Source organism: Sphaeramia orbicularis, chromosome 22 (assembly GCF_902148855.1).
Source record: "Sphaeramia orbicularis chromosome 22, fSphaOr1.1, whole genome shotgun sequence".
NCBI classification, from domain to species: Eukaryota; Metazoa; Chordata; class Actinopteri; order Kurtiformes; family Apogonidae; genus Sphaeramia; species Sphaeramia orbicularis.
The window spans coordinates 10297613-10317599 of record NC_043978.1 but is presented as its reverse complement, the minus strand read 5'-3'; the positions used below and the strand labels follow the sequence as shown (position 1 = coordinate 10317599).

General features: G+C 36.5%; 2 protein-coding genes across 2 annotated transcripts; one reads left to right on the top strand and one right to left on the bottom strand.

The window, feature by feature from the left end:
• Positions 1–787: 787 nt before the first annotated feature.
• Positions 788–4030, bottom strand: dtd2 (D-aminoacyl-tRNA deacylase 2). The gene is made up of 3 exons (XM_030126320.1): positions 3834–4030; positions 2732–2801; positions 788–1473 (listed from the first exon to the last, which is right to left on the bottom strand). The coding sequence occupies exons 1-3, from the start codon at positions 3942–3944 to the stop codon at positions 1139–1141; spliced, it is 516 nt and encodes a 171-aa protein (XP_029982180.1). The 5' UTR covers positions 3945–4030; the 3' UTR covers positions 788–1138.
• A 498-nt stretch (positions 4031–4528) lies between these two features.
• Positions 4529–15862, top strand: nubpl (nucleotide binding protein-like). The gene is made up of 11 exons (XM_030126316.1): positions 4529–4690; positions 5432–5576; positions 5954–5988; positions 6540–6630; positions 6744–6783; positions 6867–6957; positions 7034–7127; positions 7809–7894; positions 11573–11693; positions 14718–14800; positions 15336–15862. The coding sequence occupies exons 1-11, from the start codon at positions 4562–4564 to the stop codon at positions 15396–15398; spliced, it is 978 nt and encodes a 325-aa protein (XP_029982176.1). The 5' UTR covers positions 4529–4561; the 3' UTR covers positions 15399–15862.
• The last annotated feature ends 4125 nt before the right edge of the window (positions 15863–19987 follow it).

Here is a 19987-nt window from a genome sequence, read left to right as displayed (position 1 = left end):
CTTCAGGGTTATTTGATCATGTATTTCATTTACAAAGTGCACTTAAATGCACCACGCTACTGTCACCACTTCAGTGTTCAATACGAGACACAAAAAGATGTCATTGTTTCTGAGGTGCACTTGAACGCATCAGGACACAAACAGAACGTCTCTAATGCTATGTTCAGATGCAGGTAAATGTGGTTCAAATCTGATGTTTGTGTCCAGGTGTGACCTGGATCTGATCTGTTACAGACAGTCTGAACAGCACTAACTGACCCAGACCACTTTCATATGTGGTCCTAAATCTGACCAAGACTGCTTTCATATGTGGGCCTAAATCTGACCCAGACCGCTTTCATATGTGGTCCTGAATCTGATATGTATACGTAGAATGAACAGAAATAAACCCAAAAATTAACAAATAAGAATAAAATTTGAGAAACACAAACAAAATTATCAGAAATCCTACTATATAATGCATGTTCTGTGTCCATCCGCTCAATGTGTGATCAATGTTGTAGGACAGGAGGGCATTTGTACGGGTTTTCCTCAGCCTTCACAGGCCCGATCACCGTCAAACTCGCCAAATGAATACAAACATTACCTGACTAGCTACTAGGCACAATTTTATGTCCATATTCAAATGTGAGTTATGCTGGGCAATTTTAGCCTCTCATGCTATCGTACAATGGCACCACGGGTACAATGCCGCTAGTAAGTAAAATGTACAAAAAAATTATAAATTATAACAATACATGCACAAAAAATTAACAAAATTGACAAATATCAACAAAATGACGGGATTGGTGTTTTTTTTTTATCATGGTCTTTTTTATTTTCAAATGAATGACAAGAGATGACAGGAGAGTTTAAAGGTAAATATTTTGGATGTTATTTAACTTTTTTCTACTTTAAACCAAGGAGAGCAGTTGTACTTGTCATGATTCAAAGGTTATTTTGTTTTTATTTTACTCGTCGTCACATCGGTCTGTCTGTGGAACCTGAACACCTTTTATTGTTAATATCTTCAGTGTCATTTTTGCATTTCACGGGCCTGATCGGACCCCTTTGGCGTCCCGGTTTTGGTCCACGGGCCTTATGTTGGACACCCCTGGGTGGCTGTGTCCATGTCCTGTGTCCGTCCTCCGTCCGTTCTTCAGAAGTCCATCAGGTGTGTGTATGGTCCGTTGGTGTCCAGGGTCAGGACTTGTCTGTTTCCGTACGTCCCATGTTTGACCGTCACGGCAGTGGCGTTGGCGTCTGAGGCGGCAGCGCTGGCATTCACTTCCTTCTCACACAGAGCCACGAAGGTGTCGTAGAGCCGCAGCCCGTCCTCTTTGCCCACGTTGCCGTGGTACTGCATGGCGCGACCTTTGACCTTCCCGCCCAGCGTGGCCTGGGGGACGACCAGGACGCTGCCCGGAAGCTCCAGCACCGACGCCATCTTCCCCGACGGCGACTCGCACAGACGGAGGTTCAGCAGCGTCGACACTGTGGGTGGAGCAGAGACGGGGGGGTCAAACATACGGCCCCCGGACCCGAACCGGGACGCCACAGGGTCTGATCTGGTCCACGAGACGAAGATATTAACGATCAAAGACGTTCAAATCATTTTAGTTCAGGTTCCGCGTTCAGACCAGTATGAAGTCAAATATTTACACAATAACATGTAAATAATAACTAGAAATTATTCTCATTGCTTTAGCATAAAAAAGTAAAAATACATCAACATATTTACATTTACAAACTATCCTTTAACAACAACAACAAAAAAAGTGAATATACTGAAATGTCTTAAGAGAAATAAGTGGAATTTTAACATTTTGTTCATGTTTCTCAAGTTTTTTTTTTTGCTTTTTTTTTTTTAGTTTTAGTTCTTATTGTTTATTTTGTTCATTTTTGGAAAATTGTGCTTATTTCTGTTAATTTTCTTCATGTTTCTTCTATTTTTGTTTATGTTTTATTCTTGTTATTGTTTATTTTGTTCATATTATTAATTTTTGCTTAAATTTCGCTTATTTCTGTTAATTTTCTTCATGTTTCTTAAATTTTTGTTCATGCTTTAGTCTTGTTATTGTTTATTTCATTCATATTTGGTTTTTTTGGGGGGGGGTTTTTTGCAGTTTTTTGGTCAAAATTTGTCCATTTTTAACATTATTTATAGCTTAATAAGTTATTTCTTGACATAATTTTGGGCTGTGAATAAAAAATGTGAATAACCTGAAATGTGTGAATATAAATCAGTGTAATTAGACCAATATTCTGCCTGTTATTAAATGTGTGTATTTGTAGACCCACTGTGATCTGTACGTTGTAATGTACATGCGGAAATGATAAACTGAGGCCAAATATTGATAAAATTACACAGATTTTTCTTCGGAAATTTCCAATTGCTCATGTTACTCACATTTTTTAAAGGATAGTTTGTCCATAGTACATATTTTCAACATGTAATTTTACTTTTTTCACTCTAAAACACGGCGACAAATCTATAGTTGTCATTATTTATAGTTTATTCTGTTCTTATTTTCCTGGTTCTGATCCACTTTAGATCATATTGGGCTGAATGTGGAACCTGAACTAACTTTTTTGGTGATTTTAACATCTTTGTTTATTTATATCTTCATCCCATGGGCCATACTGGACCCTGTGGCGGCCCGGTTTTGGTCCACAGGCCTCATGTTTGACAACCCCGCTTTAACATGTCATATCTGTACAGGTTTAAGAACTCAGGTGAGGTGAAACGGACCCATCTTCGGCAGGATTTCATCTGTGGCTCCTTTAAAGAAACAGATGTAGATGACCATCCCTCTGTCGATCTGAGAAGAAACAAGAAAACATCAACTCAAACTAAAGGAAACACTATTAATGTCACTAATACTTTATATTATCAGGACTGTGACTGTTATCAGGATCATCTGGTTCACATCTGCAACAAAACTTTAATGTTTTACTTCATTTACATCATAGAAGTTGATGCTGAACCAACATTTTAACATTTTAATTCTTACAAAATCAGACACTACAGATGTGTTTTTACATCTTTAATGAATAAGTGAAAACCAGAAATGAGTCTTTATCTTTCACTTTGTCTTTCACTTTTGTCTTTAATTTTAACAATGACTTTTCTCTCATTAAACTCAGAACATCTGTTTATTCTGTACATATATTAATGATTTTTAGGGTGAGGTTTAGGCACTGGTTAGGTTTAGGAAAAGATAACAGACGTGGGTTTGATGCAGAAGAAGAGTTTTAAAGATGTGATTAAAAATGACTCCTAATATCTGAGCTAAAAGTGGAAGATGTAGGTATGAGACCTGGGTCTAAAAGGTTATTTTGGAGGATTTTTTTTTACAATTAAAAGGGTTAATTTTCCTGTCAAATGGTGCTTCCTGATGGGAGTGGATTCATTTCATAAGGATGAAGATGAAAAACCTAAAACACAAAACAAAAAAACCCTCCTAAAACCATCAGTTTACATGGATGTTAAGGGTCTGTTACGAGTTTACAAGGAAAATACTGTGGATTTAATGGGTGTTTTTATTCATCTGTGTTCATTTTTTGCTTCATAAAATCCTTTCAGTGTGAGATGTAATTAAACTCACTTCTTTTTCATTTCAGAAACAGGAAGAGAAAATGCAGAGAGTTGAGGAAACTAAATGATGTGTTTTTGGGGTTTTTTTTTAATATATGATTTTAATGACACAGAAAAGATCCAGGACTGATTTAAATCTGGTTTTTGTAAATGAATGAATGAAACCCAGATGTTTGATCTAAATCTAACTCCCTGTTGGACCCGGTCCCTTGTTGGACCCGGTCCCTGTGGTCCACATGGACAGGTGTGTCCTCACCTGGACGTACCGGGCCTCGGAGTCCTCCCGGGCCGGTTCCACCTGGAGTCTGGCCTGGAGACACTGCTGCAGCACCGCCCGGGCCACCGGAGCCCCGGCGCTGTCCGCCATCCCGCACCGAACACCGGACACACGGCTTTACGTCCAGGAACCGGGATCTATGGAAACCAAAAGGAAAACTACGTGAACACACTTCCGCGTTACGTCAGATTGCGTCAGATTACGTCTGCCTCACAGTGTAAGGCTGCGCTTTATTTTCGCACTCATGCTTTGATTCAGCGATTTATTTGGTCAAATGAGGGATATTAACATCAAAATATAAAATTAAATACACTCAAAACTAGTTCAATAAAAAAAAACTAAATATTTTAAGCGTGATTTTTAAACTTGTGGAAATATTTAACAGTAATATTAACATTTAATAGTTTTAATGTGAATATTTTTTGGTCATTATAAATACTTTTAAAAAATAGAATTAAATAATACATAAAAAACTGTAAATTTAAAACGAAAATACGAATAATATTGCACCACTGAATATCGTAGCTGTACAGTTCTTAGTCAGTTAGTGTCATTTATTTGATTAAAGCATAAAAATTACAGAGTTATGCAATCAAAAATAACATTTGTGATTAAAAAAATACATAAATAGAAGAAAAATTAACGCGTCTCAGGATTGTACGCATGCGCACTATGCGCAGCTCTGATGCTTACGAGCGGAGCTAAACATGGCGCAGTTTACTTACAGCAGATTGAATCATTTACTGAGACTATCAGTAAATAAACCGTCACTTTTACGAACAGGGGTAGAATTAACTGACGGACCTGCCTGTTATGTGCAGTTCGTTCGCCGCCAGGTGAGTTTAATGACTTTAACTGCGTCAGAAACACAGTTTGATGCTCCTATTAACACGGCTAGCTAACAAGTTAGCGTCAGTCACGACCGGAAGTACTAAATCTAACCAAAACAGACAACAGTAAAATAAAACAATAAAATGTTAACGTTACATCAGCAAATGGGATTCAAGTGTTTTTTTTACCATAATATTCTAGCCGATATGCATTAATGTTAGTACATATATATATATATATATATATATATATATATATATATATATATATATGTATATATATATATATATATATATATATATATATATATATATATATATCGGAGTAAAACTAGAGTAACATATTTGCCAGATCCTGATAAATATTTGTGTATTTTTATTTTTTACAGGTCAGTTATTCAGTCAGATCATAAAGATGTGAGGCAGTACAGCTAAATTAAATCTGTGTGTCAGAAAAGAGCAATAAAAACAGTCAGATGTGAAACAAGGCTGATGTAAGAGAAAATACAGTGATGTTTTTGTCACATGTTGAACTTTTCATTGATTTCATAACATTATTAATCATATGCCAAACAAGACATAAAATAAATCAACAGATCAAACCCAAAGACGATGATGTCTGATGTGTTACTGGAAGTCAGTTCATGTGTGTTGTAGTTCTGGAGTTCATGCCCTCAAGTCTGACCCTCATGTTATTAAATCCTCTTCACGTTGTGTCCTGTGTTTTTGTCTGTGTCTGTGTCCCAGAGGTCGGTGGACAGTAAGACGTTACAGGAGAGACAGAGGCAGCAGATGGCCAAAGGTCTGCCCAAACAGAAGCCCATCACAGGCGTTAAACAGATCATCGTCGTAGCTTCAGGAAAAGGTGGCGTTGGAAAGTCGACGACGGCAGGTACGGACATGGACAAGTACCGGAAGATTTTAGATTTATGGAAAAACTGTCGCTATCTAACCAACTATTAATCAAAAATATGTGAAAATATGTTCTTACACTCAAACGATTAGTATATACTTAAGATTTTAAGTTCAAATAATAACTATTTGTTAGGTTTGTTGCTGTTTTTGTTAGAAATAATGGGGTTTTCTTTCACAAAATTTTTTGACACATCAAAGTAAGAGAATAACAGCTGAAAATATAAAATAATAAATCATTAGTCATTGTAATATTATCCTGTGTTTTGTGGTTCACTGTTTCTAGGAGGAAGTTTTGCTGCTGTGTGAACATATTTGTTCATATTTGCTCATGTTTTTTTGTGTGTGTCTCTTTAGTGAATTTAGCTCTGGGACTTTCTGTCAATGATCCAGTAAGTTTCCGTTTCATTTCACGTTTTTAGAATAGAATAGAAGAGAATAGAATATCTTTATTGTCATTATAACAAGTACAATGAAATGTGAAAGTGCCATCCAATCTGTACATCATGATGTTTACTATAAACACACAAATAATAGCAGCTGAAATAAATAGACAAAAAAACAAGCAGAAACCCAACACACACACACACACACACACACACACACACACACACACACACACATACATACATTCTGTTACTGACTTAGACTTAGACAAACTTTATTGCTCCACAAGGGAAATGACTTGGTCACAATAGCTCAGTTACATATAAAAACACTCTTGAAAAAACACTAGCAAGAAAGGAACGTAAGTGTGAAGAGATAAGAGAAATAAATAATATAAACAGAATACAGTAATAAAGCTGAAAAAAAAAACTAAACTTTCTTTTGTCTGTTGTTGTTGTCCAGCTGCTGGTGTCTATTCCATGTAATTGTCCTTCTCTGTTCACTTAAAGGTGGTTCTGCTTCAGTTGAAATAATAACAGTGTTCTCTCTGTTTCAGTCCAAGTCTGTGGGTTTGTTGGACGCTGACATTTACGGTCCATCCATCCCCAAACTGATGAATCTGAAGGGAAACCCAGAGCTGTCAGACGGTACAAAGCAGAATATAGAATAGAATAGAACAGAATAGATTAGAATAGAATACAATAGAATCTAGTCCCCACACAGTGTCCACAGCATCTTACGTCTGTCCCGTTCTTTCCAGATAATCGGATGCTCCCACTCATCAACTACGGCATCCCCTGGTCAGTCCATCCACTTCAGTTTTGTTCACGATGCTTCAGTGTGATCTGACTGTGACCTGTGACCTTTGACCCCTGTCCCTCAGCATGTCCATGGGTTTCCTGGTGGAGGACGCGGCTCCCATCGTGTGGCGGGGGCTGATGGTGATGTCGGCCATAGAGAAGCTGCTCAGACAGGTGACAAGAAGGTCCGGAGGGTTTAAAATCCACTCATTCATGTTTGGTTTTTAAGGTGGATGTGTGTGTTTTTAAGGTGGACTGGGGACGGTTGGACTACCTGGTGGTGGACATGCCCCCGGGGACAGGGGACGTCCAGCTGTCAATCACACAGAACATCCCAGTATCAGGTCAGTTCATCTTCATTCAGTTCCATCTGAATGTTCTCTGTTCTTGGTAGGGCTGTAAGAAAATATCGGTTCTGCAATATATCGCGATATTTCATTTCACAATACTGTATCAATATTAAAAAGTACTGTATCGATATTTTTAGGTATTTATTCAGCTGTGGATTGTGTGGAGGTTCATTTTAGTTTTTTAGTTTTTCTTTTTTGTTTATATTTTATTTATTATTATTTAACACTTTTATTCAATAATGTTAGTTCCTTTGTTGGGATTGAAACTAAAATAATGTTCTGATGTTAGTTCTGAACTAATAGAATATGAACATTTGAACAGGATCTTAAACTGTAATGTCTGTAAAACAGAATTTCAGTTTGAACACAGGAACATTTTTGATATAACATTAGATCCTGTTGGGATCAAATAAAAATGTGTTTAGTATTTGTGCAGATTTCTGATGTAATTCAATTTTTCAAGGAAATAATAATTTTTAAAAAAGAAACAAACAAAAAATTGCCTTTTTAACAGTATCATGATATATCGTGATATATCATATCGTGATCCTAGTATTGTGATTTGTATCGTATCGCCTGATTCTTGCAAATACACACCCCTAGTTCTTGGATCATATTATTGATTATTGAAGGTTTTCCAGTCGGTTTAAGGGGTTTTTTTGGTTTGTTTTCCAGGCGCCGTCATCGTGTCGACGCCACAGGACATCGCTCTGCTGGACGCTCGTAGAGGAGCAGAGATGTTTAAGAAAGTCAACGTACCGGTGAGAAATGCATTCATTTACATAAATATCACACATGTTTTATTATTAGAGGTTCAGACCGAACCCACAGTGAATGACTGTAGAGAATTTGCACCGTCACTTTACCCTGGATCCTGGAACAGTCTAGATCAGGGCTCTCAAACTCATGTTCTTTCAGGTTCCACATTCAGCCTGATTTGATCTCCAGTGGGCCAAACCAGTAAAATAATAACCGAATAACCTATAAATAATGACAACTGCAAATTTTTGTCTGTTTTTTAGTGCAAAAAACCCCCATTAAATTATGAAAATACTTACTTTTATAAACTATCCAAACAAAAAAGATGTGAATAACCTGAAAAAAACTGAAATTTCTTAAGAAAAATCAGTGCAATTTTAACAATATTCTCCTCAACTTATCATTTCTCCATGTGCATAATGGATCAGATCTACAAAGACACCAAACACTGAGGAACAGGAAGAAAAGAGTTCAAATTGTGCTGAATTTTCTTTAGACATTTCAGGTTGTTCATATTTGTTCAGGTTATTCACATTTTATTGTTACAGGATAGTTTGTAAATGTAAATATTTTCATAACATAATGTTATTTTTTGCACTAAAACAAAGAAAAAAATTTGGAGTTGTTAATTCAAGGTTTTTTGCTTAATTCAAGATTTTTTGCTAAATTTAACTTTTTTTTTTTTTTTGGCTTAATTCAAGATTTTTTTACTTGATTGACGTTTTTTTTGTTGTTGCTAAATTCAAGATTTTTACCTCAATTCAAGCAAATTTTTTTTTTTTTGCTTAATCCAATTCAAGACTGTGGAATTTTTGCACCATGCAAATTCATCCCATGGGCCGGATTGGAACCTTTGGCATTTGGCCCCTGGCCCACATGTTTGAGACCCCTGTTCTAGGATATTTGCATTTTAAGAAGTAATTATTGATGTAAACTGTTATTATTATATTATTACTGTAACTGTTACCATCCATATTAACCACATGTGTCAAACATGTGGCCTGGGGGCCAAAACCGGCCTGCCAAAGGGTCCAATCCGGCCCCTGGGATGAATTTGTGAAATACAAAAATTTCACTTAAGCTATTAACAATCATTTGTAGTTTAGGAGCCAAATTCAGCCCAATTCAATCTTCAATGGGTCAGAACAGTAAAATAATATCATAACAACCGATAAATAATGACAACTCCAAATTTTTCTCTTTGTTTTAGGGGAAAAAAAAAAAAAAAAAGTTTAATTACATGAAAAAGTTTACATTTACAAACAGTCCTTGCCTGAACAAATATGAACAATATGAAATGTTTTCAGAGAAGTAAGAGCAATTTCTTGTAATAATATTGTGTCTGTTATTAAACGTTTTGTGTCTTTGTAGATCGCGGACGCATAATATTGTTAAAATTGCACTTACTTTTCTTTATAAATTTTAGTTTGTTCATGGTTGTTTATGTTATTCACATTTTCTTTAAAGGATAGTTTGTAAATGCAAACATTTTCTTGATGTAATTTAACTTTTTTCACTCTAAAACATAGTGAAAAGTTTGGAGTTATATTTATTTTTTTAAATATATATTATTTTTATGTTATTATTTTACTGGTTCTGACCCTCCTCAGATCATATTGTGCTAAATGTGGCCCCTGAAGCCCTGATATAAACTGATTTTGTATTAATTTCAGTTCATGTTGAGGAAGGATGTCAAACTCCTGTTAGTTCGGGATCCACATTCAGACCAGTATGAGCTAAAGTGGATCAGAACCAGGAAAATAAGAACAGAATCACCTTGAAATAATGACAAATACAAACTTATATCTATATTTTAGAGTGAAAGAAGTAAAATTACATTATGAAAGTGTTTACATCTACAAACTGTCCTTTAAAAAAATGTGAATAACATGAACAAACTGAAATTTAAGAAAAATAAGTGTAACTTTATCAGTATTCTGCCTCAGTTCATCATTTCCACATGTTCAGTATAATGTACAGATCACAGTGGATCTACAAACACACAACATTTGATAACAGGCAGAATATTGGTACAATTAACACTGATTTATATTCAGACATTTCAAGTTTTTCACATTTTTATTCACAGCCCAAAATTATATCAAGAAATAACTTATTAAGCTATAAATAATGTTAAAAAATGACAAAATTTAACCAAAAAACTGTAAAAAAAAAAAAAAAAAAAAAAAAGAACAAAAATTTTAAAAATATGAAGAAAATGGACATAAATGATCAAAATTTTCTAAAAAAAAAAAAAATTTAAATGTGAACAAAATAAATAATATCAAGAACTAAAATTGGAAAAAAAAAAAAACTTGAGAAACATGAACAAAATGTTAAAATTCCACTTAGTTCTCTTAAGATGTTTCAGTTTATTCCCTTTTTTTTATTAAGGATAGTTTGTAAATGTAAATATTTTCATGTAATTGTACTTTTTTAATCCTAAAAAGAAGATAATTTGTAGTTGTTTAATAACAGAGAGAATTGTGTTCCAATTACTCTTACATCTTTTCTCAAATATGAACAAAATAAATATGAACAAGAATTTAAAAAATCAACACAAATTTGAGAAACATGAACAAAATGAACAGAAATAAGCAAAATTTACAAAAACATGTAACAAATATGAACAAAATAACAGGAACAAAACATGCACAAAAATCAACAAAATGATGTTAAAATTCCTCTTCATTATATTTAGACGTTTCAGGTTATTCACATTTTTTTGGACAGTTTGTAAAAGTAAATATTTTCATGTAATTTTACTTTTTTACACTAAAGCAAAGAGAGACATTTGTAGTTGTCATTATTTATAGGTTACTAGGATTAACATGATTTTTAACATCATTGATCATTAATATCTTCAGTGTGATTTTTACATTTCATATATTCATCCTTTGTGAGGGACTGGACTGGGTTTTGGACCAGGGGTCGTATGTTTGACCCCACTGGTGTGACTGGGTGGTTTATTTAATCTGATGCATGAATCTGGTTCCCAGGGTTATTATCGTTAACGAAAACTAACGAAATGATAAAAACTAGAAATGGAAAAACATTTTCATTAACTGAAATAAATAAAAACTAGAATTAAAAGAAAAATGCTAACTAACTGAAACTGTATTGTGTGCTTACAAAAACTAAAACGGATAAAAATTATGGATAGAATTACCTTTGTTTTCGTCTTTGTCAATGTCGGATTGATACGAAATTGATTTATTTCGCTCTAACAATCTTAGCTAGCGGCACCATACGACACTTGACGGTCCGTCACTTGTGGTTTCCAGTCGTCTTCTGGTCCCCACTCTACCTGGAAACATGGAGACTAAAGTTGGGAGAAAGCAGCAGAGTCCTGTCTGGGATTTATTTGAATACGACGGAGAAGAAGAGAAAAGATATAAAGAAACTAAAACTAAGCATTTACAAAAAAATCAAAACTAATAATCACTATCAAACCTGCTCTAAAAATGAATTAAAACAAACTGAATTAGAGAAAAAAAGCCAAAACTAAATAAAACTAAACTAGAATGAAAAATCCAAAACTATTGGAACCTTGGTGGTTCCATATGGATGAAAGTGTCTTCAAAGCCTGAACATAAACCATCAGTAAAAACACATGTAAAGTGGAACGGGTCCAGAGGTGTTTTATTGTCCAGTCTGTGTTTGTGCTTCGGGTTCTGCAGGTTCTGGGTCTGGTCCAGAACATGAGCGTCTTCCAGTGTCCCAACTGCCACCATCAGACCCACATCTTTGGCTCGGATGGCGCCCGGCAGCTCGCCCAAACCCTGGGAGTTCCATTTTTAGGTAAATATGAGGGGACGGAACCAGTCCAGTCCAGTACCTGTGGTTTTAAAGAGGAGGAAACACTGACACCAGGTCAGGCAGACCACTGTCCTCCAGAGTGGGGGTCTACTCCAGGTTTCTGCCTGGTAAAGGTCATTTTTAGTCCATAGGTCCAGTGGGTCTGATGGATCTGATGGATCTGATGGACTGTTGGTATCAGCTGTTCGTTTGTTCTTCCGTAAACAGTTTTTCCAGAATCTTCGCTGAAACCGTCAGATTGAGTTGATATTTGTTGTGGACCATCTTTGGGGTCGGGTCTACCACGAATGTTCAAAGAATTGTGAAATATGGATTTTTTAATTTTTTATGAACTTTTTAAATTTTCCAAATCCCCATTAGTTTAAAAATGTCTCGTTTGTCTTTATTCCATTTTCATTCCAGTGAATCCACTGTAATTACTATTATATATAATATTTCTGCTTCAGCATTAGAGCTGCACAATATATTGTTTGAGCATCGTCATGGCGATGTACATGTGCACAATAGTAAATGAACTGGACGTGTTCTCATCTAAGGGGACCTGACACACACTGCACACAGACATCCACCATAGAGGTCGACCAATTATCGGTCGGGGCGATTATCGACGCCGATATTTGGAAACTTGAGGTATATCGGTATCGGCCTTTTTTTAATCCGACGGGCCGATATTAAGAAATCAATTTAAAACTGGGTTATTTAGGCTCAGATACAGCCGAACCCCCCCCCCCCCCTCTCTCTCTCTCTCTCTGTCTCAAACTATCCACCCCGCACCCTCTTGGATTTGGTCTCTTTGATTGGTTGAGGCGGAAGCTGTCCTCACACACAGACTGGGACTGACTTGGGATGAGACTGTGTTCTACACATTTTCTCCATTACTATTATATAGAGCGTTTAGAGCCAGACTGATGAACTCATGTTCTGGTAAAAGCTCATCAGACTCCACCTTAGCGTGCTTCCCTAAAACAAGTGAGCTGAGTTTTTTATGCTCTCTCTTACTCACACACACATGCTTTTCTATCACAGACTGTTTCCATCTCCTTATTATCAGCAGTCTAATTCACACACGTCAGGAGGTAATCTGAGTTAGCAGAGCTGCCGCTAATGTTTACTCTGCTCTGACGTTCTTCTGAAACATTAGTAGTAGTTGTGAGATGTAGAGCACAGGGATGTTTAGTACAGTTTCAGAAGAGTTTTCTGCATTTACTTTTGACACGTGTGTTTTCTCTCCAGAGCTTCTCACACGAGAAAACTTCGCCTCTCTGCGGTGTGTACCCTTCCGCGTCGAAATCTGACGCGGAAGGGGTACCCCCCTGCGTCAAATAGTGCCGCTACGGGGCTCTGACCGCATGCGTCGATTTCTGACTATTTGGGGTGAGACTGTGTTGGTATGTAATGTAATAGTGTGTGTTTGCGTTAAAGTCACATGAAAAACACTACAACTCACAACTACTAATGTTGCTGTGAACTGTCTAGTCCTATGATCTGAAAATTAAAGTGAAGATGAGAGAGAGAGTCAAATTCAGAAGTGATTTATCTGAACATGGTGGAACATTTTAAATCCTGTGTGAGCTCATTAAAGCCCTAAAGGCTGTTTGTGTTCTGTCAGGAGTTTAACTGCACTCATAGCAACTATTATACTTTTTATGTAACTTTTGTCATATTAATCATTAATAATGTAGCAACATAGTTTTGAATGACAGGGTCCCTACTATCACATGGTAAAATATAAAATTTAATAATGAAATCAACTAAAGGCTTCCCAAATGCTGTAATAAATGAAGCATATGTCAGCATGTGGCCCAAGAGTTTACAAGAGTCTCCCTGTATTTTTGTTGTGTTTAAACTTAAAACAAATATAAGTCATTATAGTTATATTTCAATTTTACTTTATTTACTGTGGAAAAATTTCAGGGAGCTATTTATTTAAGCTTTTTTTCAACTTTATTAGAGATGCTTCTGAGTCTAGGAAATCCATGCACTTCTGGAGCTATTATTTTCTATTTGTTTGATTAAATAAACATGCTTTAGGCATTTAAACGAAGTTCAGTGTTTGCATTATTCAAAAATTTTCACGCCAATTTTTACACTTTTAGTGCAAATGAATATCGGCTCCAAATATCGGTCATCAGCCTCCTCTAAGTACTAATAATCATTACCAGTATCAGCCCTGAAAAACCCATATCGGTCGATCTCTAATCCACCAATCACAATCCTTCTTAATTAGTTTGCTGAAGCAGACCACGCCCCCTGCACATGGAGTGAGTCGCTGGTAACAACATTGAAAAATGAGCAACGAACCAGAGAAACTCACAGAAAACTAAGACTTGGTGCCAAAAAGAAAAGCAACGTCATTTATCTGGAATTATTTCAGCTACAGAAGGATGAAACTGAAACATGTGTTCTGTGTCGACACAACCAGAGGAAACACAACTAATTAATTTGACCATTTACGTCGACACCACACAGCTGTTATATCCTCCTGAGTAGTTTTTCATATCGCAGGGTTAAAAAAAATCACGTCAGTTTTTTCCAATATTGCACAGCCCTATTCAGAATTTATTGTCGGTTCTTGTTAAAGTTTGTTTGCATTTAGAGTAAATAAATGTGTAAATAAACAGGACATTCATTAGTCAGACGTCTGCACATATTTCACCCTCTGACTAAATAAAGGACTCAGAATACTTATTTTTCATAGATTTTTCATAATTTGTTTGTTTGTTTATTTAGACTATAACATTAAAACCAAACCACAAAAAGATTTATTTAAAAAGAAAGAAAGACATTGGAAAAGGAGCAGGATGACGTTTATCTTCTAATCTCCCTCCCTCTTACGCCATCCTTCTACCTGTCCTAAACAGTTTTAATAGATGTTTAATTTGTTGAACAGACGGAGGTAGAGGAGGATGTTCTCCACTGGGGTTGATCTGTAGAACCATGACAGGATCAGAACTTATGATAGAAACCTGGATTAGATCTGACGTCTGTCCATCTGTCTGTGTGTAGGTGATGTTCCTCTGCATCTGAACATCAGAGAAACATCGGACAAGGGAAAACCAGTGGTCATCTCCTCCCCTGACAGCCCAGAGGTCAGCTCTGTTCTGTTCTGTTCTGTTCTGTTCTGTTCTGTTCTCTTCTGTTCTGTTCTCTTCTCTTCTCTTCTCTTCTCTTCTCTTCTCTTCTCTTCTCTTCTCTTCTCTTCTCTTCTCTTCTCTTCTCTTCTCTTCTCTTCTCTTCTCTATTCTATTCTATTCTATTCTAATTAATTCTTTTCTGTTCTGTTCTATTTTATTCTCTTCTGTTATTTTATTCTGTTCTATTCATTCCAGTTCTTTGTTGTTCTGTTGAATTGTATGTTCTATGCTGTTCTAGTCATTTCTGTTCTATTCTATTCTATTCATTTCTATTCTATTCTATTCATTTCTATTCTATTCTGTTCTATTCTGTTATTTTATTTTCTGTTCTATCCTATGTTATTCTACTCTATTCTGTTCTATACTATGTTATTTTCTTCTATTCTTTTCTATTCTATTCTATTGTATTCTATTCTATTCTATTGTCCAGATCTGTCCCCAGGTTCATTCGTCTGTTTTATGTGTTTGTTTGTTTGTTTGTTTGTCATAGGCGGAGGCATACAGGAAGGTGGCGTCCGCCGTCGTCCAGAGGTTAGAGGTCATTAACAGCTGACGTTAACGAGGACGTCTGTGTCAAACCCAATGACAGAGTCGTAAACACCGACAACTACAGCTGGGTTTATAAAAACACCACAGTTTCAAACCCAGGACACATCAGAGGGCTTTGGAGGACTTTTCTGTGTCTTTATTCCACTGATTCTCACTTACAAACCCACACAAATGTACAAATACAAAAACAAATGCATCTGATAAAACTGTTGCGTTGTGCAGTTTCCAATAAAGGCAATTATTTAATGTAAAAAAATAAAAAAAACAAAACGTGTCCTTTCGTGGGTCTCAGGAGGATAAACACCATCAAACATGAACCAGGCCTCCGAGCCTCCAGGGGGCGGTCCAGACCTACAGGGGGCGGTCCAAACCTACAGGAGGTGGTCCAGACCTCCAGGGAGCAGTCCAGACCTACAGGGAGTGGTCCAGACCTACAGGGAGTGGTCCAAATCTACAGGGGGCGGTCCAAACCTATAGGGGGCGGTGCAGACCTCCTGGGAGCAGTCCAGACCTACAGGGAGTGGTCCAGACCTACAGGGAGTGGTCCAGACCTACAGGGAGTGGTCCAGACCTACAGGGAGTGGTCCAAATCTACAGGGGGCGGCCCAAACCTGAGGAAGTCCAAGCTGCTGTTAGTCTGAATCTGCCAAAGGAAGGAGCACACGCTCAGCTTCATGTTCAGTCTCTGAAGACAAAACTGGTGAGAGCTGATCTGAAACCTGCTTCATTTAGTACCTGACTCTGTTCCAGCCTTTTAGACCCAATAATCAAAGGTAAATGTGGACATATTTAACCCCAGGATGGACCTAATGATGACCTCAAAGAAATGCACAAAAAAAGATTATCCTCTTGCTCTGATCCATCCCATAATTAATGAATTTATAATCAAATATTGGGTCCAAAAGTAGGACCCAAATATGGACATTAAATCTCCCTAGGTGTCAGTGCATTAGATGTGTAAACGTGTGTAAATGCTCTTCTATAGACTAAATAAAGACACTGTGTTCAGTGTGTCCATCCTAGTGGTTTTTCTAATCCACACGTGGGTTTGTCATCAGTCTCAGTCTCCGTCCAGGTTTGGTGGGGAACCCATTGTGTCCACTGGTGTTACATACAGAACCTGAACATTTAAATGCATATAAATCGTGAATAATTTTGCAACAGCGGTCATGTTTCTCAGACACTCTGCCTTGAATTTTTACTTCAATTCCCAAATAAAATATAAATAAATACATAAATAAAAACAAAGATGAACAAACCCCAAACATGCACTTTGAACCATATTCTGCCTGGTACTAAATGTTTGGTGCATTTATGGATCCACTGTGATCTGTAGTTGTGTTAATGAATGGGTGAATGTGAGGAATCGTAAAGCACTTTGGGCACCATGAAGGTGTAGAAAATGCTCTATATACGTTCACTTCATTTACCATTTACCATAATGATAACAGATGGAATATTGTAGAAATTGTTCAAATTTTAGTTCCAAACTCCAAAATTTTAACAATATTCTGCCTGTTACCAAATGTTTATGTAACACTGTGTGTAAATGTACATGTATAAATAATAAGTCGAGGCATAATATTGTTAAAATTGCACGAATGCTTCAAATGAAATTTCTGTTTTTTCAGGTTATTCACATCTTTTTTGTAAAATGTAAATATTTTCATAATGTAATTGAGGGTTGTTTGTACTAAAACAAAAAGAAAAACTTGGATTTGTCATTATTTATAGGTTATTAAGTCATTATTTTACTGGTTCTGGCCCGCTGGAGATCAAATTGGGCTAAATATGGCCCCTGAACCAAAATGAGTTTGACAGCCATGAGTTAAACCAGGACAGAAGTGCAGAAAATACCACACACTGCAGTAAACTGCGGCAGAACCAGGTGCAGTTCCAGGGTTGACCAGCAGATGGGGAAAACTGCACATGTTCTAAACCTGTCATGTTCTGCTGGAATAATCCTCCCATTATTCAACTGTTTGAGTCTGCGCACTCCAACATTCACCTCTGACACTCTGGAAATGACACATTTGGACAAATACTCATCTTTTATTTGGTGTTTTCACTCACTTTTCTGGGATTTTTCTCTTTTTTTTATCTTTTGGAGTGTTCTGTTCTGAGAGTTAAATGAAGAGAAAATATCTGAATTTTATGTTTGTTTTTTTCCCCATTGGTTTTATTATTGAACAGATCAGCTTCATCTTCTTCAGTGTGTCACATTTGCATTTTTTAACCTGTGAAAATCCAGTTTTATCACCATAAATATAAACCTAAAACTAAGAACTGAACCCAAACATGTGAAACTCTTCTGTCTTTTTTGTCTCATCTCTGTTCATACTTTTACTTCTGTCAAACATTTAATTTCACCTCTTTTTCTTTGATACTACATGCATATTTTTCCATGAATGAACTAAATCACAGGAACGTGCTGCAGTGCATTCTGGGTAATGTAGTCCTCCAACACCATATTGCTGTAAAGGTGACATTTTAACTCTACATTCTATTAGTTTCATCTTTTTCTTTCCATTCTTCAGTTTTTTCCCTCATTTAAGGAATTTATGTGATTAAAACTGAAATAAGTGAACAGACAGAGGCATTTTGTGAGGTGAAAACTCTGAGTCTACTGGTTTACAACCACTTCAACAAACACCGTTTGATTAGATAATAATAATAATAACTAGAAGCACTCGGAGAGCACAGACCTCCGCCAAGGCTGATCAGTGGGCCCCCCGTGGGCCCCCCGTGGGCCCCCCCCACCGCCGATCACCCCCAAAAGTTAATCATTTCTTCCTTATCCCATTTCCAACAAACCCTGAAAATTTTATCAAAATCTGTCCATAACTTTTTGAGTTATGTTGCACACTAACGGACAGACAAACAAACAGACAGACAAACAAACCCTGGCAAAAACATAACCTCCTTGGCAGAGATAATATTAATAATAATAATAATAATAATAATAATAATAATAATAATAATAATGATAATAATTTTTTTTCCTATCACACTTTTAAAGGCACCCAAACCCCTTTTCTTATTTATTTATTTATTTTATTTTATTTATTTATTTATTTATTTATTTATTTATTTATTTATTTTATTAGATGATGGTAATGTCCATATCTATATAAATTTCATGTAGACTTGAAATTGTAAAAAAAAAATTTTCTGTGCATTTCCCAGATGCCTGTTCAAGCTAAATGTGTTCCATACAGACCCTAGTTAACCCGCCCCCCGCCCCCAGCTCTCTGAGTAATACATGCAATGGAAAAATGATTAGTGGTTTCAGTCCCATTTCAAAAAAACCCAAAACACAGTTCTTTGTTTCAAATCCACATGTTTGGGTTTGCAGACGTCAGATCCTTGAATGTGGAAAATGACCTTAAACCTGAGCTGTTGTCACTTATACAGTAACGTTTTTTTTTTATGTATGTTTCATTTACTATTAAATCACATTTTTGTGTTTATTGTTTTCAAGACTGTGAACCTGTTAACATGACCATAAAAATCTGATAACTGGGACTAATCCGATAATAAATCAGATCTGACGTGTTTACAGTCGCTTCATGAATGCAATAATTAAAAACTGTGGTTTACATGTTTACGTCCATTATTGGATTTCTTTCAGAGTTCGTACGTATATGTTATGGTGTAAAACATACACTTCCTGTCATTTTCTAAACATCCAGTCTTGTCTTGTTGCCCATGGCAACGCCTATGATGACAGTGTTAGCTGTCCTAATGTGGGAGGAGCTAATAAGACGACAAAACAGGTGACATGTTGCTGCTATCCTTCAGTTTCTTTCTTTGTTTCCTTTTTTCCTCAGACTCACAGTGTCGCCGTGTAACTTCAGTTTATATAGATTTTTTTTTTTTTTTTTACATGTGCAGATGTAAAAAAAACTAAATAAATCAGATGAACCTGTTTACGTGTGTGAAGACATCAGAGTGTCGGGGACAAATCTAGGTGTGTTAATCTGATTTATTATAATCAGATTACTGCTATTATTGGATAAAGCCGATCAGATTATCCTGTTTACATGATCAATAATTATCTGATTACTCCAGTAATCGGATACTGATCAGAGTATTGGTGTGAATGTAAATGGACTCGGTGACAAAATAAACTTCAACAGTTCGTCATCAGATCACATGTTCAGTGTTTTAGTGGACTGTTTGATTGACATGAGGGGGGCGGGGTCAGACTCCCATAAGGCCTTGTTTTAGTCTTAGTTTTTTTTTGTTTTTTTTTTCACACAGACTTTGGCTGAAACTCCTGAACCACAGCTGTGAAACGTCGGAGTGAAGCCGGAGGGAGTGAAAGGTCTGGAAAGGCGACAGGAACCAGCTTCATGTGGAAACGCTCTGTTTCAGAGCGGTGTGAGCGACCATTCCTCTGGCGTTTCGTCAAGAGGAGGGACGGCCAACGCACTAATGAACACAAGTATGTACACACAACACAACACAACACACACAACACAACCCAGAACACACACAACCCACAACACACACAACACAACCCAGAACACACACAACACAGCACACACAACACAACACAACCCACAATACACACAACACACAACACACACA